General features: G+C 43.1%; 1 protein-coding gene across 3 annotated transcripts in view; it reads left to right on the top strand.

The window, feature by feature from the left end:
* The window catches only part of TAB3 (TGF-beta activated kinase 1 (MAP3K7) binding protein 3), a 106,691-nt gene that overhangs the window by 50,077 nt on the left and 33,029 nt on the right, over positions 1-23,585 (top strand). For all 3 annotated transcript variants that reach the window (XM_029603095.1, XM_029603094.1, XM_029603096.1), the window contains exon 3: positions 19,872-21,312. In XM_029603095.1, the coding sequence (XP_029458955.1) occupies positions 19,872-21,312 (1,441 nt within the window). The remainder of the gene's footprint in view (positions 1-19,871; positions 21,313-23,585) is intronic.

Raw genomic sequence — 23,585 nt, 5'->3', positions numbered from 1 at the left:
AGAGTGACATCTCGGGGGAATTGCCGCCTCGCATGTCGAGGGGTGGAGAATGTTCAAGCGGATTTTCTCAGCAGACAGCTCAACCCAGGGGAATGGGAGTTGGCAGCAGAGGCCTGGAACTTCATCTGCGCCAGGTGGGGTCTGCCTCAGTTGGATCTGATGGCAACTCGGGCTAATGCGAAGACGGAATGCTTCTTCAGTCGCCGCCGGGAACAGGGATCTGTCTGTCTCGACGCGTTGGTGTGCCCGTGGCCCACGGGGATTCTTCTGTATGTCTTCCCTCCCTGGCCTCTCATCAGTCAGCTCCTGCGTCATATAGAAAGCCATCCAGGCAGGGTGGTCCTGGTGGCTCCACAATGGCCGCGTCGCCCGTGGTTCGCAGACCTAGTTCGGATGGCATTGGAGGGCCCACTGCAGCTTGCTCATATTCCGCGTCTCCTTCGTCAAGGACCTGTATTTTCGGATCGGGAGAATCACTTCTCTCTTGCGGCTTGGCTTTTGAGAGGAGACATTTACACTTGAAGGGTTATTCCAAACCGGTCATTACCACATTGCTTCAGGCGCGACGTCCGGCTACGTCCATCGCATACGTTAGTTTGGAAACTCTTTGCGTCGTGGTGTCCCCAACGCTCCTGTGATCCGTTAACCGTGTATGTCCCTGTGGTGTTGGATTTCCTACAGCAGGGTCTGGCTAAAGGGTTGGCCTTCAATTCCCTCCGGGTCCAGGTGGCAGCCTTGGGAGCCTTATGGGGAAGTTTTGGGGCTCTTCGCTGGCAGCTTACCCAGATATTGCTCGTTTTCTTAAAGGGGTCAAGCATTTGCGTCCTCTGGTGCGCCAGGTCTGTCCGGATTGGAATTTGAATCTAGTGCTTTGCGTACTGTGTGGGGCCCCATTTGAGCCTCTTCGTGGGGCCTCGGTTAAGAATCTGACTTTAAAGTCCGTTTTCTTGGTGGCCATTTGCTCGGCGCAACGGATTTCAGAATTACAGGCGTTGTCCTGTCGCAACCCTTTCCTTCGGATCTACGATGATAGGGTGTCTGCGCACAGTTCCGTCCTTCGTCCCCAAGGTGGTTTCCTTTTTTCATGTTAATCAGACGGTGGAGCTTCCAGGATTTCCGCAGTGGTCCCGGAATTCCGCTTCGGAGAGGGATCTCCATCTTCTGGATGTTCGCTTTTTGTTGCGCTATCTGGAGGTGACCAATGATTTTCGCCGTTCGGATCATCTCTTTGTCCTATTTGGCGGACCAAAGCGGGGGGATAAAGCATCTAAGGTGACTATTTCCCGCTGGATCAAGGAGGCTATCTGCTCGTCCTACATAGCCCAAGGGTTGTCAAGTGCCAATGGGATTGCGAGCGCATTCCACCAGGGCTCAGTCTACTTCCTGGGCTGAATGCCAGCTGTTATCACCCCAGGAGATCTGTAGGGCAGCAGTGTGGTCTTCTCTTCACACTTTTACGAAGCATTATCGACTGGATGTCAAGGCTCTGGCAGAGTCATCCTTTGAGCGTGTCCTGTGTGCGGGTCTTTCGGGTTCCCGCCCAGGGTAGGGTGGCTTGGGTACAATCCACTTTTCTGGACTGATCTGGGTATGTTCAGGAAATGAAAATTGGCTCTTACCTGCTAATTTTCATTCCTGTAATACCACAGATCAGTCCAGAGGCCCACCCCTTTCTTCAGATTCCGAAAGACTGCCGTTGCTTAGTTCTTGCAGTTTTTTCCCATGGCTCTCCATTGCAGACAAGTTTGAGGAACAGTTTCATAAGTTTTAATTCATGGTTATGGGGCATTTGGGGGTTGGTTGGTTAGGGTTTCAACCCCTTTTTTGCCCGGCATTTGGTAGGGTGAGCTTGGGTACAGGCCAATACTGAGGGACTGCAGGTGGCACTCTCGTATATGTAGCAGTGCCCAAAATTTTGATCTGACTCCATCTACTGGTAAGGATACACAACCCACTTTTCTGGACTGATCTGTGGTACTACAGGAACGAAAATTAGCAGGTAAGAACCAATTTTCATATACAATTCTGAAGACTGCTTCTTCAAAAATATATAAATTGGTTGGAGTCGGTGTCTAGAGGGTGGCTACTAAAAAGGTCAGTGGTCTTTGTTCTAAAACATATGGGGACATACTTAAAGATCTAAACATGTATACCATAGAGCAGTGGTTCCCAAACCTTCCCTGCCAGGGTGGTTTTCAGGATATAAGAACATAAGAAATTGCCATACTGGGTCAGACCAAGGGTCCATCAAGCCCAGCATTCTGTTTCTAACAGTGTCCAAACCAGGATACAAGAACCTGGCAATTACCCAAACACTAAGAAGATCCCATGCTACTGATGCCAGTAGTAGCAGAGGCCATTCTCTAAGTCAACTTGATTAATAACAGTTAATGGACTTCTCCGAGAACTTATCCAAACCTTTTTTTAAACCTAGCAACTCTAACTGCACTAACCACATCCTCTGGCAACAAATTCCAGAGCTTAATTGTGCGTTGAGTGAAAGAACTTTCTCCGATTAGTTTTAAATGTTCTACTTGCTAACTTCTTGGAGTGTCCCCTAGTCCTTCTATTATACGAAAGTGTAAATAACAGATTCACATCTACCCATTCTAGACCTCTCATGATTTTAAAGACCTCTATCATATCCCCCCTCAGCTGTCTCTTCTCTAAGCTGAACAGCCCTAACCTCTTTAGCCTTTCCTAATAGGGGAGCTGTTCCATCCACTTTATCATTTTGGTTGCCCTTCTCTGTACCTTGTCCAGTGCAACTATATCTTTTTTGAGATGCAGTGATCAGAACTGTACACAGTACTCAAGGTGCGGTCTCACCATAGAGTAATATCAGAGGCATTATGACATTTTCCGTTTTATTCACCATTCCCTTCCTAATAATTCCTAACATTGTTTGCTTTTTTAACTGCTGCAGCACACTGAGCTGACCATTTTAATGAATTATCCACTATGATGCCTAGATCTTTTTCCTGTGTGATAGCTCCTAGTATGGAACCTAATATCATGTAACTTCTGCATGGTTTATTTTTCCCTATAATGCAGTACCTTGCACTTGTCCACATTAAATTTCATCTGCTATTTAGATGCCCAGTCTTCCAGTCTGGTAAGGTCCTCCTGAAATTTATCAGAATCCGCTTGTGATTTAACTACTCTGAGTAATTTTGAATCATCTGCAAATTTGATAACCTCATTCATCTTATTCCTTTCCAGATTATTTATAAATATATTGAAAAGCACCGGTTCAAGTACAGATCCCTGAGGCACTCCACTGTTTACCCTTTTCCACTGAGAAAATTGACCATTTAATCCTACTCTCTGTTTCCTGTACTTTAACCAGTTTATAATTCACGAAAGGACATTGCCTCCTATCCCATGACTTTTTAATTTTCTTAGAAGCCTCTCATGAGGGACTTTGTCAAACACCTTTTGAAAATGCAAATACAGTACATCTACCGGTTCACCTTTATCCACATGTTTATTAACCCCTTCAAAAAATGAAGCAGATTTGTGAGGCAAGACTTCCCTTTGGTAAATCCATGTTGACTGTTCCATTAAACCATGTCTTTCTATATGCTTTGTGATTTTGATCTTTAGAATAGTTTCCACTATTTTTCCTGGCATTGAAGTCAGGCTCACTGGTCTATAGTTTCCTGGATCGCCCCTGGAGCCCTGTTTAAATATTGGGGTTACATTGGCCACCCTCCAGTCTTCAGGTACAATGGATGATGATTTTAATGATAAATTACAAATTTTAACTAATAGATCTGAAATTTCATTTGTGAGTTCCTTCAGAACCCTGGGATGCATACCATCCAGTTCAGGTGGTTTGCTTCTCTTTAGTTTGTCAATCTGGTCTACTTACATCTTCCAGGTTCACAGTGATTTGGTTCAGTTCATTTGACTCATCACCCTTGAAAACCATCTCCGCAACTGGTATGAACATAAGAAATTGCCATGCTGGGTCAGACCAAGGGTCCATCAAGCTCAGCATCCTGTTTCCAACAGAGGCCAAACCAGGCTACAAGAACCTAGCAATTACCTAAACACTATTGATGCAATTAATAGCAGTGGCTCTTCCCTAAGTAAACTTGATTAATAGCAGTTAATGGACTTCTCCTCCAAGAACTTATCCAATCCTTTTTTGAACCCAGCTACACTAACTGCATCCTCTGGCAACAAATTCCCAAAATTCCAAAACATCCTCAATAGTAAACAAGGAAGCAAAGAATTAATTTAGTCTTTCTGCAATGGCCTTATCTTCCCTAAGAGCCCCTTTAACCCCTTGGTCATAATATGGTCCAATCTACTCCCTCACAGGTTTCTTGCTTCTGATATATTTTTTAAAGTTTTTATTATGAGTTTTTGCCTGTACGGCCAACTTCATTTCAAATTCTCTCTTCGCCTGTCTTATCAATGTTTACACTTAACTTGCCAATGCTTAGGCTTTTTCCTATTTTCAGATGGATCCTTCCAATTTTTGAAGGATGTTTTTTGGGCTAAAATAGCCTCTCACCTTTTAACCATGCTGGTAATTGTTTTGCCTTCCTTCCGCCTTTCTAAATGTGTGGAATACATCTGGACTGTGTCTCTAAGATTGTATTTTTAAACAGTGTCCATGCCTGTTCAACACTTTTAACCTTTGCAGCTGCACCTTTCACTGTGTTTTCCTATTTTCCTCATTTTATCAGTTTCCCTTTGAAAATTTAGTGTTAGATTTACTTATTGTCCCCCTTCCAGTTATTAGTTCAAATTTGATCATTATGATCCCTATTGCCAAGTGGCCCCACCACCGTTAAGTGTCTCACCATATCCTGCTTTCCACTAAGAATTAAATCTGAAATAGGTCCCTCTCTCGTTTTGGGTCCTGAACCAATTGCTCCATAAAGCAGTCATTTATTCCATCCAGGAACTTTGTCTCTAGCAAGTCCTGATGTTACATTTACCTAGTCAATGTTGGGGTAATTGAAATCTCCCATTATTATTGCACTGCCAAATTTGTTAGCTTCCCTGATTTCTCTTAGCATTTCATCATCTGTCTGACCATTTTGTCCAGATGGACTGTAGTATACTCCTATCATTATATGCTTATCCAACACACATGGGATTTCTACCCATATAGATTCTACTGAGCATTTACTCTCTTGTATGATCTTTATCCTGTTGGACTCTATACCCTCCCGGACATAAAGTGCCACACCCCCACCAAGTTGATCCTCCCTATCATTGCGATATAATTTGAACCCTGATATAGCACTATCCCATTGGTTATCCTCCTTCCACCAGGTCTCTGAGATGCCAGTTATGGCACCTCAGACAGGACCCCTGCCCAATCTCCTTCAAGAAAAAACTAAAAACTTGGTTATTCAACCTTTCCTTTCCAGAAACAGCATTTTAGTTAACACATTCTCTCCTTTTTTCGCAGCATATCCCTGCTCATTCCTCATCACAAGTTTGGCTTGGTTTGTTTATTTTTGCTCTCATATTTCACTTTTCATTTTCTCTAACTCATTTCCCTTGAAGAGACCTCCAGTTACCCTTTGGTCTTATTCTGGCTATTCTTCCCCTTTCCTAGCACTCTACACTTCATCTCATTTTCTTCAACCTCATTGAATCCAAGTCCAATTTAATTGAATCAATCGCTTATTGTGACTTTTTCTATATAATTCAAATTGTTCTCCAGGTTAATTAACTTTCTAACTATGTTTCTCAGAGTTTTTCTTAAATGTTCATGGTTCTATGTATAGCCTACAGGCAAGTTTACGTTCTTTGTAAACCGGTTTGATTTGTATCTAATGCAAGAAGATTGGTATATAAAAACGAAAAATAAATAAATAAATAAATCATTTACTGCTATACACTCTAACTCTCTCATCCTACTTGTTAGACTACTGGCATTGGCATACAGACATTTCAAAGTGTCTTTCTTTTGTTTGTATTAACAACCTGTTTTTCAGTTGATAGGGATAATTTGGGAATCTTTAGCTCAGGTGATTTTTTACATATAGGCACATGGACTACGTTTGCTTTTATTGGGACCTCTCTGTTGGGATGCCCTAACTCTCTTGTTTCATTAGTATCCTTCAAGGATACATTCCTCCAAACCATGCACTGCTGAGTGACTGTTGGCTTTCCCCCTTTTCTAGTTTAAAAGCTGCTCTATTTCCTTTTTAAAAGTTAGAGCAAGCAGCCTGTATCCACTCTGGTTAAAGTGGAGCCCATCCTTTTGGAAAAGTCACCCCCTTCCCCTAAAGGTTCCCTAGTTTCTTACAAAATTGAATCCCTTTTCCCTGTACCATCATCTCATTCACGCATTGAGACTCTGGAGTGCTGCCTACTTCTGGGGACCTTCACGTGGAACAGGAAGCATTTCAGAGAATGCCACCCTGGATGATCTGGATTTCTGCTTTCTACCTAAAATCCTAAATTTGGCTTCCAGAACCTCTCTCCCATGTTTTCCTACATTGTTGGTGCCCACATGTACCACGACAGCCATCTCCTGCCCAGCACTGTCTACAATCCTATTAAGGTGATGTGTGAGATCTGCCACCTTCGCACCAGGCAGGTGTTATCCAGGCGATTCTCACGTCCACCAGCCACCCAGTTATCTACATTTCTAATCGAATCAGCAACTATGATGGCCAACCTAACCCTTCCCTCCTGGGTAGTAGTCCTGGGAGACTTGTCCTCAGTGCGAGAGAACAACACATCACCTGGAGAAGCAGGTCATTGCTACTGGATCACTTCCTGCTACACCAGGGTGATGTTCTCCAACCGGGAGACCTTTCTGATCCAAGGCAGCACTGAGGCTGCCAGACTAGATTTGGGACTTGACTACTATGTCCCTGAAGAACTCTTCAATGTACCTCTGTCTGCCTCTGTAGCCTCAAGAGATCAGACTCGTTCCCTGAGAGTCAAGTGCTCTTTGCACAGGTGCACACATATACAGTCTCTCACCGGAGAAATCATACATGTGACACTCAATGCAAAAGACTGGAAAGCCCCCTCCCCCCCCTTGCTGCTGGACTGCTGCCTTTGTCTTAATTTTGTTGAATTCCTAGTTAAATTTAGGATACTAAGGGAATTGGAATTAGAGTACTTTGAATTTACAGGTGTATTAACTAATTATTCTGCTAATGCCCTACAAGAGGATGATTAAACTCTCAATAAGGGCTGGTACAATATTATGATTTAGATAAGAGCCTGATTGATTTTTAATAAGAAAGTGTCTCCTGCCTAAAAATCAAGGGTTGAGTAGGGGTGGGTGGGTAGGAAAGACAGACCCTAGAATTAACTACCTCTGTTTTGCTTATTATCTCAGACACACACACACTCTAAAGAATATATCCCACTATTTCACCTTTCTCCAAACATTTTTAAGTCCAAAGATTACCCAAAGCTATACTTACCAATCCTCTTCAGTCACCATTAAATTGATCTTCACTCAGAGATTTGAAGGGTTTTAGTAATGGCACACGCTTCCAATCCTCTTCTACTGCAAAGGATGCGGTGCCTCTGGAAGCTGGAGTTGTGGAGTTCAAACTCTGGATCGCTCACTATGACCTCTGGAGTCCTCTCCCGGGGCATGCTGGGAGCAGTATGCAAATGAGATAAAATTGGCATGCTATGGAGGCAGTGCATGCAAATTTTCTCTCATGCATATTCATTGTGGATATCCTGAAAACCCAATTGGCGGGGGGGGGGGGGGGGGGGGAGTCCTCCAGGACAGGTGTGGGAACCACTGCCCCTAGTGGAAGGGTGTAATAGACATTTAAATACCTCCAAGATTTCCATGTAAAGAGACTCTAGAACAGGGGTGGGCAATTCCGGTCCTCGAGGGCTGCAAACCAGTTGGGTTTTCAGGATATCCTTAATGAATATGCATGAGAGAGACCTGCATATACACTGCCTCAGTTGTATGCAAATCTATTTCATGCATATTCATTAGGGGTATCCTGAAAACCCGACTGGTTTGCAGCCCTCGAGGACCGGACTTGCCCACCCCAGCTCTAGAAGGAGGAGAAGAAATGAGGATAAAAGTGGATAGATTCAAGCGTAATCCTACATTACTCCTAAAGAAATATTTCTTTACAGAGAGGGGAGTAGGGACAAGGACAATATCTGAATTCGAGAGCATGGGATAAGCACAGAGGATCTTTGAGAAAGTGGTGGGGATTGTAAGGCTGCATAGTTGGCATGGATGAGCAGAATAGATAGGCTGATGGCCTTTTTCTGCCATCCAGTTTCTTTTGAAAACTAGTATTCAATGTGTGTTTGATTCTTGTATACCTGTTGGATTTCTGCATGCCACCTCATTTTTTTGAAATATCTCCTGTAATGCATATGCATACTGTGAAGCTCAGTGTATTGTGTGCGCATTTTATGAAGCCGCACATGTTCTCTGCAGCCCAAGACCACACACACTTTCTGTGAAACCTAGTGTGCCGTTTGCATGAACAGTGGATGAGTGTTCTGTAAAGATTAGGTCATGCTTTGTGTAAAATGTTAACTGAAACTTATTTTTTATGCCTTTCAGTTATCTCTAGAGTGATAAACATTTGGTAGCAAGTAGCCGCAAGCTTCATTATTGACTAATTCTCTAAGTAGCAGCATTAGCATTTTTTTAAATAATTCAACTGGCAATTGTAAGGAATGAAATCATTAAAATCCACTTTTCCATTCAAATTTTTATTGAATTCCTGAGAGTCTTGCTTAGAAATTTTGTTTTTATTTTGACATTGCTTTGCCTTGTCCATGCCTGCCATCATAAATATAACAAGATGCTATGGAACCCCACGGATAAATGCAATGCAGGAGTATAATAGGTGAAGAATGGGATTGGAGATGTTTTTCCAAAACCATGGGGGGGTGGGGATATAATGAAAAGCATACATCTTTATGAGGTGAAAAAAGACCATCACCACTACCCAGAGAGCAGTAGAGCCAAGAAGGAGACCAGTTGAGATTTTGAACAGTATAAGTAGCAGGAAGGCATTAATATTTCAGCAGATCGTCTGTTCTGTTACTGTCAGTGGAAGTTCTCTGGCTGCTCTTCTGTTTTCTTTCCAGTATCAGGTAGGCCAAAGCTTGTATATAAACCAAACCTCTCTGTATTGTCTTGGTAAGAGCAGCAATCTTGTGTAATTCAGCTGCTTTGTCTTTAAGTATATGCAATGACGGTGAATAGCTTCTACTCACTGTAAGAGAAGGTGCAAATGATCAATGTGATATAACTAAGGAAAATTATTTTTCAGAATTTAATAGTAATTTTTTGTTAATTTTTGATCATAGAAGAAGAGACTTCAGAAAATTGAGCCACACTGTCAAAAGACATGAAAGAGCTCTAATATCAATCACATCAAAAACTTCCATATTTTCTTATTTTTGTGATGAAAACTAAATAAAAAAACAGTGACATTAAGTATTTTTCCCCATTATTGCTTTAGTATATAGATTTCACAGAAAAATCATTGCTTTAATGTAAAGCACAGTTATTCCAGCAGAGCACAGCTGTTTTACATGGCTTCAAATCGCTGATGCGCAATTGTTTTGGACATCTTCAAGCTGCTAAGTAAATTAAATTTGTCTCTTAAAGCACCGTATCTTCAAGTTTCTTACTTAACTATAAAAAGAATACCAATTTTGAGATGCAGAGTATACTGAAATGCTACTGAGTAAAATGAAACTTCTCTCTTATAAACAGGCCGATTCAGTAAAGTCCGCGGGAGAGCGGACAAACGCCCGCTCTCCTGGCACGCGCACAGGCCACTCGCCAGTGCACGTGATTCAGTATTCAAATTAGGTGGTGCGGTAGAAACAGGCAAAAGGAGGTGCTAGGGACACTAGCGCGTCCATAGCGCCTCCTTATAGCCCGGAGTGGCGGCTGTCAGCGGGTTTGACAGCCAACGCTCAATTTTGCCGGCGTCGGTTCTCGAGCCCGCTGACAGCCACGGGCTCAGAAACTGGACGCCGGCAAAATTGAGTATCCGGTTTTCGGCCCGACAGCCGCCGGCCCATTTTAAAATTTTTTTTTTTAACTTTTTTTACACTTCGGGACCTCCGACTTAATATCGCCATGATATTAAGTCGGAGGGTGCACAGAAAAGCAGTTTTTACTGCTTTTCTGTGCACTTTCCCGGTGCCTGAAGAAATTAGCGCCTACCTTTTCGGTAGGTGCTAATTTCTTAAAGTAAAATGTGCAGCTTGGCTGCACATTTTACTTACTGTATCGCGCGGGCATACCTAAAAGGGCCATCAACATGCATTTGCATGTTGAGGGCGCTATTAGGTACTGCGGGTTGGACGCGCATTTTCCTCCCTTACTGAATAAGGGGTAAGGGAAAACGCGCGTCCAAGAGCGTCGGAGCGCACTGTACTGTATCGGCCTGAAAGTGCTGTTCATTTGGGCTTCCCATTTGACTATGAAATGAATATTGATTTTAGAAATGCACAGAATACTAAAACGCAGACATTTCGCAGACTTGCTGCTGCAGGGCTTTTTGGAAGGAAAAAATGCACAAACATTACAATGAATGCTCACTCGAAAATCCTTTAACATAAAAAATTCTGCTCTGGCATATGCCCTTACAATATTTTAAATGCAAAGACACAATCAAATGCAGCACATATAAAGCCAATATGAGAGGCATATTTTGAAGATGTGGAAAGCAGCTGTGCTGTACAGGAATAATTGCTTTACTGTGCACTCTATATAAATAAGCAATAATGGGAAGCAAAGGTTTCAGATGTCTTAAGAGACATAATTTAAAAAAAAAAAAAAGGAATTCAGCATAGCAGTAATTTGTGCCTTTGTGGATAAATGCATGGCCATGATTACACCTAGGTTTCTCACTTCCTGAGAAATAGAGATGCAGAGACCCTGGAATGTAAATGAAGAATGAAAGCAGGGAAGTTTAATGCTGGTCAAAACAATCACTTGTCTTCTGAACGTTAAGTTGCAGCGTACTGTGGGATAGCCATCATTTAGAAGAATTGATGCAGAGGGATATTAAATTGAATGTAATAGTCCATGACGAATAGTAGGGAAGAAAGAATTGTATATCAGCATAGGTTTTGTAGTTCCTGCCAAGGCATGCCAGAACTCTTCAGAGGGGGAGAGACAGATATTGAAAAGCATCACAGATAATAAAGAACCTTGGGAAACACCAGTGGTCACTGCATACCAGTTTGGAGAAGCTTTACCAATTCTAATCTGTTGTGAGCGATTGGATAAGTATGAAGAAATCCATTTCATTACAGTACTGGATATGCCAAATGATTGTAACTTAGGCAGTGATATATAATGATCTAAGGTGTCTGAGGCTGCTATGTCCAGGAGGACCATATAGTTTGTACTCATAGCCTCTTATGATTCTGTCAATATTTGACAGTAAAAGAGTTTGTGATGAATCTTTCTAAAACCAAGGGACCGCCATCGCCTTAAAAGCCGGCCGCTTAAGAAGGTGCCCACAAAAAGAAAAAGTTAAATGGGGGTTTAGGGCTGACCCCTGGCTCAACCCAGGGCCACCACTCAATGTGGCCAACACCTCAAAGTAAAATAAAATTAAAAAATGTTCATGCACGGCGATGGTCCCCCAACCTAGTGTTCCAAAAAATCCAGTTTCCCACCCCACTAGTGACTACACAGCATTGGGGGAATAGTGTCCCCCCCCCCCCCCCCACCAAAAGTAATGCCAAAACTTTGTGGGGTTCAGTGGGGGCACCCCCCTAAATGTATCTAAAGGAAAGTCATTGGTGTTCAGGAAGCCCACTCCCTGACACCCCCCCCCCCCCCACCACCACTACCACCACCACCACCCTCAGACCTTTAAAATGAGAAGAAGGTCCCTCGATGGGGCCCAGGATGCAAACCAGATCTTGCTACTGTCATATGACTGGGGCAAGATCTGTGGATTGTGCCTAGGCTACGTCCTAGGTCCATTCCCCAGATTTTAAAAAAAATCCTGATTTTGAAAAATGGCTTGGTACCCCAAGCCCCATCACAGGACCCTTCTAATTTTAAAGGTTTGAGGAGTGCTGGAGGGGGTTGGGTGGGGGGCTTCTTGATCCCCCAATAAATTTTTTTAGATACTTTTGGGGAGGGGGTAGTTCCTGTAGAGGGCAGTATGTCAGCTCTGTGCTGACATACTGTCGTGTGTTTTGTGTTCGGCATGCGCCCCTGCGCACACAACTTTAATGTGTATGACTGCTTTGCTTGGTGCATGTGTTGTGCGCGCACCTTGTTGCGCTTGCTCCTTGGCACCTGATTTTTGTGTGCATAACTTTTTTCTGCACGAGCTGCTTGGATGCACTGTTACCATCGCTGATAACGCTGGTAACCAAGAACCTTAAACACCTTGCTCTCTATGTTGCCTGTCATATTAGGGCTTCTTAGCTTGACCTGTCCTCCAGCAGGTTAGCGCTGTGCAGATACTCAGGGAGAGTTGTCTTCCTTGGATTATGCTAAGCCTGAATCCATCCATTCTGATGATGTCTGGTTCCAGTTTTGACTGGAGGTGCACCAGATCTGGGTGCTTCTTTGACTGGCTCCTCTGCAGGAGATGGCAGTTCTATTGCGCCCCCTCTAGTGTTTTCTGGGCTTGGCCTGGATCCGGCTGCGTTTTCTTGAGTGGAGTCTTTTTTTTTTTTTTTTTTTCTTCAGGGTTTGCAGGCCATTGTACCTTTTCAGCAACCAGTTCCGCAAGTAACCTTAACCACAGATGTATCCACCTTAGGTTGGGGAGCTCATGTGAACAATCTTCAAACTCAAGGTACTTGGATAAAGCTCGAAGCAACATTTCAGATCAACTTCCTAGAGCTTCAAGCTATACATTATGCTCTCTATGCATTCAAGGACTGCCTTTCACACAAGACTGTTCTAATACAAACAGATAACACAGTTGCCATGTGGTACCTGAACAAACAGGGAGGAACACAGGCTCTTATCTCCTCTGCCAAGAAGCTGCGCAGATTTGGGACTGGGCCCTAACACATTCCATGTTTCTTCGGGCCACTTCTCTAGCAGGCATACACAATGTAGTTGCGGATCGCCTCAGCCGTGAGTTCTATCCCCTCTAGTGGTCCCTGGATCCTGTGTTTACGACCAGAATCTTCCAGTGCTGGGGTCAACCAACAATAGACCTCTTCACATCTGAACTAAATCACAAAGTGGACAGATTCTTCTCTCTACGCAAGCAGAGAAACCAGTTAGACATGGACACCTGTGCTCGCCCTGGAACTCAGGCCCTACTATACATGTATCCCTCGATACTGCTGATAGCAGAAACTCTAATGAAGCTACAACAGGACAAAGGGTCAATGATACTCATAGCCCCGTATTGGCCTCGACAAGTGTGTGTTCCATACTTCTTGATCTCTCGATCAGAGAACCAATTTGCCTGGGCACAGCGCCCACTCTCATTACTCAGAACCAAGGCATGTTACGCCATCCGAACCTTCAGACCCTATCCCTCATATCCTGGATGTTGAAAGCTTGATCCTTCATCCGCTCAACCTTTCAACTGCTGTTTCCTCAAGAAGCCTCCCAAAAGCCTTCCACACAAAAATCTTATCATAAGAACATGCCATACTGGGTCAGACCAAGGGTCCATCAAGCCCAGCATCCTGTTTCCAACAGTGGCCAATCCAGGCCATAAGAACTTGGCAAGTACCCAAAAACTAAGTCTATTCCTTGTTACTGTTTCTAGTAATAGCGGTGGTTATTATCTAAGTCAACTTAATTAATAGCAGGTAATGGACTTCTCCTCCAAGAACTTATCCAATCCTTTTTTAAACACAGCTATATTAACTGCACTAACCACATCTTCTGGCAACAAATTCCAGAGTTTAATTGTGCATTGAGTGAAAAAGAACTTTCTCCAATTAGTTTTAAATGTGCCACATGCTAACTTCATGGAGTGCCCCCTAGTCTTTCTATTATCTGAAAGAATAAAAAACCGATTCACATCTACCTGTTCTAGACCTCTCATGATTTTAAACACCTCTATCATATCCCCCCTCAGCTGTGTCTTCTCCAAGCTGAAAAGTCCTAACCTCTTTAGTCTTTCCTCATAGGGGAGCTGTTCCATTCCCTTTATCATTTTGGTCGCCCTTCTCTGTACCTTCTCCATCGCAATTTATACCTTTTTTGAGATGGCGGCGACCAGAATTGTACACAGTATTCAAGGTGCGGTCTCACCATGGAGCGATACAGAGGCATTATGATATTTTCCGTTTTATTCACCATTCCCTATCTAATAATTCCCAACATTCTGTTTGCTTTTTTGACTGCCGCAGCACACTGAACTGACGATTTCAATGTGTTATTCACTATGACGCCTAGATCTTTCTTGGGTAATAGCACCTAATATGGAACCTAACATTGTGTAATTGTAGCATGGGTAATTTTTCCCTATATGCATCACCTTGCACTTATCCACTTTAAATTTCATCTGCCATTTTGATGCCCAATTTTCCAGTCTCACAAGGTCTTCCTGCAATTTATCACAATCTGCTTGTGATTTAACTACTCTGAACCATTTTGTATCATCTGCAAATTTGATTACCTCACTTGTCGTATTTCTTTCCAGATCATTTATAAATATATTGAAAAGTAAGGGTCCCAATACAGATCCCTGAGGCACTCCACTGCCCACACCCTTTCACTGAGAAAATTGTCCATTTAATCCTACTCTCTGTTTCCTGTCTTTTAGCCAATTTGTAATCCACGAAAGGACATTGCCACCTATCCCATGACTTTATTTTTCCTAGAAGCCTCTCATGAGGATCTTTGTCAAATGCCTTCTGAAAATCCAAGTACACTACATCTACAGGTTCACCTTTATCCACGTGTTTATTAACGCCTTCAAAAAAGTGAAGCAGATTTGTGAGGCAAGACTTGCCTTGGGTAAAGCCATGCTGACTTTGTTCCATTAAACCATGTTTTTCTATTTGATTTTGATGTTTAGAATACTTTCCACTAATTTTCCTGGCACTGAAGTCAGGCTAACTGGTCTGTAGTTTCCCGGATCGCCCCGGAGCCCTTTTTAAATTTTTACATTAGCTATCCTCCAGTCTTCAGGTACAATGGATGATTTTAATGACAGGTTACAAATTTTTACTAATAGGTCTGAAATTTCATTTTTTAGTTCCTTCAGAACTCTGGGGTGTATACCATCCGGTCCAGGTGATTTACTTCTCTTAAGTTTGTCAGTCGGGTCTACCACATCTTCTAGGTTCACCATGATTTGGTTCAGTACATCTGAATCATTACCCATGAAAACCTTCTCCAGTATGGGTACCTCCCCAATATCCTCTTCAGTAAACACCGAAGAAAAGAAATTATTTAATCTTTCCGCGATTGCCTTATCTTCTCTAAGTGCCCCTTTAACCCCTCGTTGTAAGTGAAAAAGATTCTCCACGTGGTGCACACAGAAAAGTATCGACCCCTTTTCCTGCCGCACGACATCTTTATTAGACTATCTCTGGCACTTTTCAGACTCTGGTCTCCCAGACTTCTTCTGTGAGGGTACACGTAAGTGCCATCTCAGCTTACCACAAAGGAGTTGGGGATGCCCCGATAACAGCACAACCCCTAGTGAGTAGATTTATGAGGGGCCTACTACAACTTTAGCCCCTCTACGGGGGGGGGGACCTGAATGGGAACTGAATGTAGTACTTACACAGCTCATGCGTTCCCCATTTGAGCCCATAGATTCCTGCAATGTTAAATTTCTTACCTGGAAGGTTCCCTTCCTAGTAGCCATTACATCTGCTCGAAGGGTTAGTGAGTTGCAAGCACTTGTTACATATTCACTCTATACCAGGTTCCTACATGACCGAGTGGTCCTACATACTCACCCAAAATTCCTTCCCAAGGTAGTTACTGACTTCCACTTAAATCAGTCTATTGTCTTGCCCACATTTTCCCCAAGGCCTCACTCTCACCAAGGCAAGAAGGTTTTACACACTTTGGACTGTAAACAGGCACTTGCATTTTACCTAGACCGCACTGCAGTCCATAGAAAATCTACCCAACTCTTTTTGTTTCTTTTGATTAAAAACAAACCTGGAGTTGCAGTGGGCAAACAAACTCTCTCTAATTGGCTAGCAGATTGTATAGCGTTCTGCTATGAAAAAGCGGGCCTTCCTCTCCAGGGACGAGTAAAGGCTCACTCAAGAGCAATGGCAACCTCAGTTGCACACTATCGTTCAGTTCCGATTACTGAGATTTGTAAAGCTGCAACATGGAGCTCTCTTCACACATTTGCAGCCCATTACTGCTTGGACAAGGAAGGACGACAAGATTCAGCCTTCAGACAATCTGTCTTAAAGAACTTATTTCCAGTATAATCCAAACTCCTTCCACATCCAGCCTGCTGTGATTTTCAGGCTGCCTCATTTTTTCCAATAGTACACCAGTTGTGCCTGTTGCACAAGTTGTATGTTGTTGGTCTCAAATAATTATGGCTCAGCCTGTAGCTTGCTAATCACCCATATGTGAGGACTATCATCCAGCTTGTCCTGGGATAAAGCAGAGTTGCTTACCTGTAACAGGTGTTATCCCAGGACAGCAGGATGTAGTCCTCCTGAAACCCACCCGCCACCCCGCGGAGTTGGGTCCAAAACGTTTTATTTTATTTTTCGTTCGCACTTATTGCTACAAAGGAGACTGAAGGGAGACCCCGTGGCTCGAGGGATAATGGCATGCTCAGTGTGCCAGTCAAAAGTTTCTAGAAACTTTGACAGAAAGTTTTCAGTGATAGGGCTCTGTCCGGTGACGTCACCAATATGTGAGGACTACAACCTGCTGTCCTGGGATAACACCTGTTACAGGTAAGCAACTCTCCTTTCATAAAGATGAGCTGCCGGTCCTGATTTCCCAGACCTCGAAGATGCTGGGAATACCTGGGGCGGATCCTATGTCCGAGCAGAAGAATCCATTTTGTTTTCCTTGCACAAAACTTCTTGCTTTTTCCCTGTTATGGAGAATCTGATTGATCTTGAATGGGATGCACGGGAAACAAGTTTTTAAAGGGGGTCGAGCATTGGAGGGTTTTTACCCTCTCGATCCAGCTGCGAGAGAGCGTTTTCGTTTTCCCAAGGTGGGTGCATTGGTTTGCACCATCTATAAGCAAACAACTATTCCCATGGAGAGAGGAGCGGCCTTGAAGGATGTGTATGATAAACGGATTTAGTCTATCCTTAAGCAGGCCTTTGGAGTGGCAATGAACTTACTGATTGCTTCCTGTTGCACTCTTGTGGGCCCGTTCTTGTCTGCTTCTCTCTGAGGAGGTGGATGGATTTGTTGCAGCAGGGGCCGGTTCTTCACAAGGACCTGGCTCTGTTCTGTCTTACAGTTTGGCCCTTGAGAGGACTCACCTGTTGAAATGTGGTTATTTTTCTGCGGTGATTGCCACCTTACTCCGCACTCTGAAGTTCTCCCCTTCTCTGATGTATGTGCGGGTTTGGAGAATGTTTGAGGCTTGATACGAGGAGTGCAGTGTTCTTTCTCGGTTGGTTAGGATCCTGCTTCTTTTGGATTTTTTATAGGAGGGCTTGAATGAAAGGTTGGTCCTTAATTCCTTGAAGGTTCGGTTAGTGGCTCTTTCATGTTTCAGAGGCACGGTGAATGGTGTCTCCTTGTCGTCCCATCCTGATGTGGCCTGTTTCTTGAAAGGGTAAAGCACTTTCGGTCTCCCTTACGGTTTCCAGTTCTGTTGAGGAGTCTTAACTTGGTACTGGATTTTTTTAGTGAGCCCTATGTTTCAACCACTGCGCAGCTTTTCCTTATGGTTGTTGACCCTGAAGACAGAGTTCCTGGTGGCTATATGTTCTGTGCATCGCACTTCGGAATTGCAGGCATTGTCTTGCCAGGAGCAGTTCCTTCGGGTGACTCCGGGGCATTGCAATTGCATACTGTTCCATCCTTCTTGCTTAAGGTGGTCTCGGAGTTTCATCTGAATCAGTCTTTTTCTTTGCTGTCTCTGGATAAAGTCAAGGACACGGAGGAGTTTCACCTTTTGTGTTCCTTGGATGTCAAGAGATTTGTGTGGTATCTGGAGGTTTCCTAACCTTTTCGAAAGTCAGATTGCCTGTTTGTTTTTCATAGTGGAAGGAAGCAGTGTGAACCTGCTTCGTGGGCTACCATAGCTCGCTGGATTAAGGTGGTGGTCACAACCACGTATATGGATGCTGAGAAGCTGTTGCCTATTCGGGTAAAGGCTCATTCCACTAGGACTCAGGTAGTGTCATGGGCGGAGGTTGGTTTGTTTGTCTCCCATTGAGATCTGCCATGCTGTGACATGGTCCTCCTTACGTACTTTTTCCAGGTTTTATCGTCTGGATGTGCAGGCCCGGGAAGATGCAGCCTTTGCACGTGTGGTGTTGACTGGACCATGGGCAGCCTCCCTTCCTGTTTGGGTGTAGCTTGGGTGCATCCCACTGGTCCTGAGGCCATCTAGCTACATGCTAGGAAATGGAGAAATTACTTACCTGATAATTTCATTTTCCTTAGAGTAGACAGATGGACTCAGCTTCTTGCCCTAGGCTGCCACTTGATTGTTCATGGTCCTCCTGTGGGGATACAGATCCCATGGTATTACTGGTAAGTGTTCCTCCAGTCCCTAGATTGGGGTACCTATATATAGGTACCCCAATGGGTGTGTGTATATATATATATATATATATATATATATATATATACCCATTAATTAATATATATATATATATATAGTGGTTGACTATTTTTAATCAAGTTTTTTTGCTAGTCTGTCCACAGTTGGTGAAGAGAATACTGGCATGCTGGAGTCACTGCAGGAGTATAAATACTGTGATGTCAGTTTGCTCTGTCTCCATCTGCTGGCAGTGGAGCATAACCCACTGGTCCTGAGTCTGTCTACACTAAGGAAAATGAAATTATCAGGTAAGTAATTTCTCCATTTTTGGTGATTACCTTTGGGGGGGAGGGGGCACTATACCCCCAATGATGTCATCACTAATAGGAGGGGGGGGAGGAACTGGATTGTTTGGAACACTGTGTTAGGGGGAAGGGGGCTGTCACTGCATATGAACTGGAACTTTTTTTACTTTGAGATGACTCCTGTTCAACTTTTCTTTTGTTTGGCTTTTTAAAATTTGTTTGCATGGCCCTTTAAATGTAATGCGGGAACCTCGCAACCCACGTGTTACATTTACCAATTCCCCAGGAGGTGGTGATATTTTGTCACAGCTGCCCACTTTCTCGGTTGGCCGCGATAAAATATTTACATCAAATTACCTATTAATGACCTTCTTTGCATGCATTTGCATTATTCTTGCATACAAATCAGGTAATTGTAATAGGATAGGGAATCTGGGCAGGACAATGCAAATGATCACATATCACATGATATACGATGTTTAGCGTGTATTAGAGCACTACTGCAGCTTAATGCATCATCCAGTAAGTTTTTACCTGAGGTAATGGAGGGTGAAGTGACTTGCTCAAGATTTTAAGGAGGAGCAGTGGGATTTGACTCCTAGCTTCCCTGCTTTGCAGCCCATTGCTCTAACCACTAGGCAGCTACTCCACTACAGTGAGTATGCCTGAAATAATTTCCAAAATGTTTTAACTTTAGTTTCTGATTTGCAGGTGTCCAGTTATCTTGTTTGCTGTCTTTACCATAGAGTCTATAGTGGTAAAATTACAGATTTTCACTACAGTAGGCAACATAATGGATAATTCCTGATAAATTATGCATTTCAGGATTGTTAGCTACTATTGTAGAAATGTTATCCTAATGAATATTCAAACTAAGCTTGCTTAGAGCTCTAATTGTATGGGTAATCTTTTCTCAGTGTACTTGTCTCCATTTCCCCCCTAGAACAACAACAATGTTGAAGCTTGCTGCCGGGCTCTTGCACAAGAAAGTAGCAAATATTTGTACATGGAATACCACAGCTCTGATGAAACCAGAACGAATAGGAATCACCTTTTGCACATTAATGTGGGTATCCATCCTCACAGTAATTACCAAGCAGGGGAAGGAACTCAACTGAATGGAGGTCGTACACTGGTCCACAGTTCGAGTGATGGCCACATCGATCCACAGTGCACGGCAGGGAAACATCTGATTTGCTTAGTTCAAGAGCCACACTCTGCTCCTGCTGTGGTCGCAGCTTCTCCTAACTATAATCCCTTCTTCCTAAATGACCAGTCTCGAAACACACCTACTCCCCCACCTCAGCCACCTCAGCAGCCTGCACCCTTGCAGCCAGGAATTAATGCATCTGCTCTGCAAGGGCCGCCTCCTTCATATATGCACTTACCTCGGTATACTACAAGTCCTATTACAGTCACAGTCTCACAGAACATTACTTCTGGACCGAATGTACCTAGAGCTTTACAGATTCTTCCACAAGTTCCAAGCAATCCGTATGGGGCGCCCAAATCCATATATATCAGGCAGACATCGCAAAGTTCTCCAGGAAGGCAGATGCCTCAGAATACACAGTGGCATTCCTCTCCACAGGGTCCAGTTCCACATTATCCCTCACATCCTCACTTGGTTTATCCACCTCAAAATTATCAATCTCCCCAGTATTCTCCAAAACAAACTCAGATCCCTCAGTCTGCTTTTCGATCACCACCTACTTCTCAGTGCTCATCTCCTTTTGGTTCTCCTCAGCACCAAGTTCAACCAAACCAGTTAAGCCATCAGACTTCACATGTTTTTATGCCACCTAGTCCTTCAACTGTTCCATCCCATTCGTATCAGCATACATCACCAAATTATCCCAAGCAGGGAGGCCATTCGGTGTCATACCTCCCTTATGGACCTGGCTTGCCCAAAAGTTCTATGAAAAAAATAGAAATTACAGTTGAACCACCACAAAGACCTGGCACAGCAATGAATAGAAGTCCATCGCCAATAAGTAGTCAGCCATCCCAGCGGAGTCAACACCCATTGTATCCTGCGACTACGCCATCTTCAAACTCTCCGTCAAGAGGTATGTCTGCCCAGCCAAAACCCCCATTTAGTGTTAACCCATTATATATTACACATACCCAAACATCTGGACATACAGGTACTCCTACACCTTCACGTGTGATGGTATCACAGCCAAATCCAACAGTTTTAAAAATCACAGTAGGCCGAGCGCCAGCTGAAAACCTTTTAAATTTAGAGGACCAAGAACAGCACCCTGGAGCACCAGAACCTATTCAGCCTATTTCATTGATGGCAGGATCTGGATTAGAAAAAGGATGCCATAAATATCAGCGAAGTACCAGTTCTGGATCAGACGACTATGCTTATACACAAGGTAAATTTCTTCTTTGTATCACAAAGTCTGTTCGAGGGTTGTATGTTGCTAACAGATGAGTAGGTGGCAGGCATTTCCCTGTTGGAAGCATAAAATGCCTCTGTCTGTATGGTACTACCTAAAAGGTGGCATAACCCACCCCAGAAACATAGATTTGGGCATGATCTTTTTTTATTTTTATGTATATCTTTATTAATTTCCATATTATCAAGAATTTCACTTGATTCAGAAAAAGTAAAACAAGCACAATTTTTGATTTACAGGTATAGCTACTAAGATAACGATAACAATTAGTCCTCAGCTGAGGAAAGAGAGCAGAGAAATATAATTAAGAAATGCCAAATCTGTATTTAATTTAGCTCATTGGACTCCCTAGAGCCATGGGAGACAACTGAAGAAGAACCTCTAGACTGAAGAAATACTCCAAGCGGTTTGGGATCAAAGAATAAAAACCTTTCTTTCCTGGATTTAATTAGATATTTACAAGGAAATCTCAAAATAAAACTGTAATTCAAAGCAATAACTCTCTCTCTAAATGTTAAAAATGTTTTCCTTCTTTGCTGGGTTACTCTCGAAACATCTGGGAATACAGCAACTTTGTGACTCAAGAAATTTTTATCCTGAAAACAAAAAAATTCTTCTCAAAGTCCAATCTCTATCTGCTTCCAGGACATACACAACTAGTAGTGTAGCCCTGGAATCAATCTTATAGTCTTGCAAAAAAGTAGACAAATTTAAATCTCCATCCTGGCCCTCATCATTCCCTGAACTCTCCCTTCGATGATCAAATGTAGTGGGGAGATAGTATAACTTAGTCAAGGGAGGAAAGGACTCTGAAGGAGTTTGCAAATACTTTAGAATAATTCTTTTTTAGCAGTTCTAAAGGAGAGATCAAGGAGGATCTAGGAAAATTAATGAATCTCAAATTAAGACTTTTGGTGTAATTCTGATAATTTTCCACTCTCGATGAGAGCATTCTTTATTCTTAGACACACCACTCTCATAGAATCTGTAGAAACATCAACTCCTGATTGTGGGTTAATTGGAGCTACAGGACTCAGTGAAACTAAAGTCTCATTCTGAGCAGGAGAAGGATCTCCAAGCTCCTCTTGTCCTGTACTACATACATCTTTCTGGTGGAGTAACAGGGGGGAGCTATAAAAGTGTTGGAAATAGAATGGGAGAATTGCAGAGCATAACCTTCTTGAATTTCTAAAACTTATTGAATTGAAGTTGTCTGGACCCAATTTTGCTAAAACTGCTATAGGCATCTGCCTGTCTCCTACATCAGTGATTGGGTTTCCCAAAAAATCATTAGGAACTATAGGAAGATCCTGATGGGCCACAGGCTTCATCCTTACACCTCTTTTGGCAGTTTGAAAGGCCTGATACCTACAAAATGTTTGTCTCTATAGTAAGGAGAATTTCCCCTCCTTAAATCTCCAGGTGTCTCAAAACCTAGTATGATCCTGAGGGCTACACAAAGCAGTTCTAGGCCTATCCTTGGGTTCTCAGGACCTTGGACTCAGGCCACGCCTTAGCCATCTTCTCAAGGTTCTCTCCAAACAGATTCCCCTTAAAGGGGAGTTTCATCAAATTAGTCTTAGAAATGGAATCTGCCGACCAGTTATGCAGCCATAATAAGCTCCTAGTCATTACTATGGAAGCCATGCACCTTGCAGTGATACATATAAAATCAAAGAAGGCATCAGCTAGATATGCTGCCCCTGCTTCCAAGTGAAAAGATTCATCCAGAACTTCACTCAAAACCTTGATGTCTTCCTGGACATGCTGTGACAAATACAACCCAGATCTTCAATGCAACTGTAGGCTGCTATTTGCAGTGCCCATACAAGCACTTCCAAAGGCCTACTTCAAAACTGTTTCAATCTTTCTATCCTGCGCGTCCTTGAAGGCTGCGCCTCCTTCCTGTTGGTGATAGCTCATACCAACGTTTCCACCTTAGAAAATTTGAATTTCTACCGATCTTGAGGCACCAAGGGGTATAATTTAGATAGAGCGTCCACCTTAAAAATTTGTCTGGAGAGACCCACTTTAGCTCAATTAAATCCTTAACTGCCATATGCAAGGGAAAAGATCTAGAGGACTTCCAATACTGACCAAATTAGGATCCTCAGCAGAGGCTTCCTTTTCCTTCTCCTCAGCAATGTTTAAAGTACTCAGTGCATAAGTAATTTAAAGCAGGAACGAATGACTCATGGATGAACAAGCTTCTTCTCCTGGAGAATATTCCCCTTCTTTATAGCTCCTCT

The sequence above is a fragment of the Rhinatrema bivittatum genome, chromosome 5, assembly GCF_901001135.1.
Source record: "Rhinatrema bivittatum chromosome 5, aRhiBiv1.1, whole genome shotgun sequence".
In the NCBI taxonomy this organism is placed as follows: domain Eukaryota; kingdom Metazoa; phylum Chordata; class Amphibia; order Gymnophiona; family Rhinatrematidae; genus Rhinatrema; species Rhinatrema bivittatum.
The sequence above is the reverse complement of the archived record's forward strand: the minus strand, read 5'-3'. Positions and strand labels throughout refer to the sequence as shown.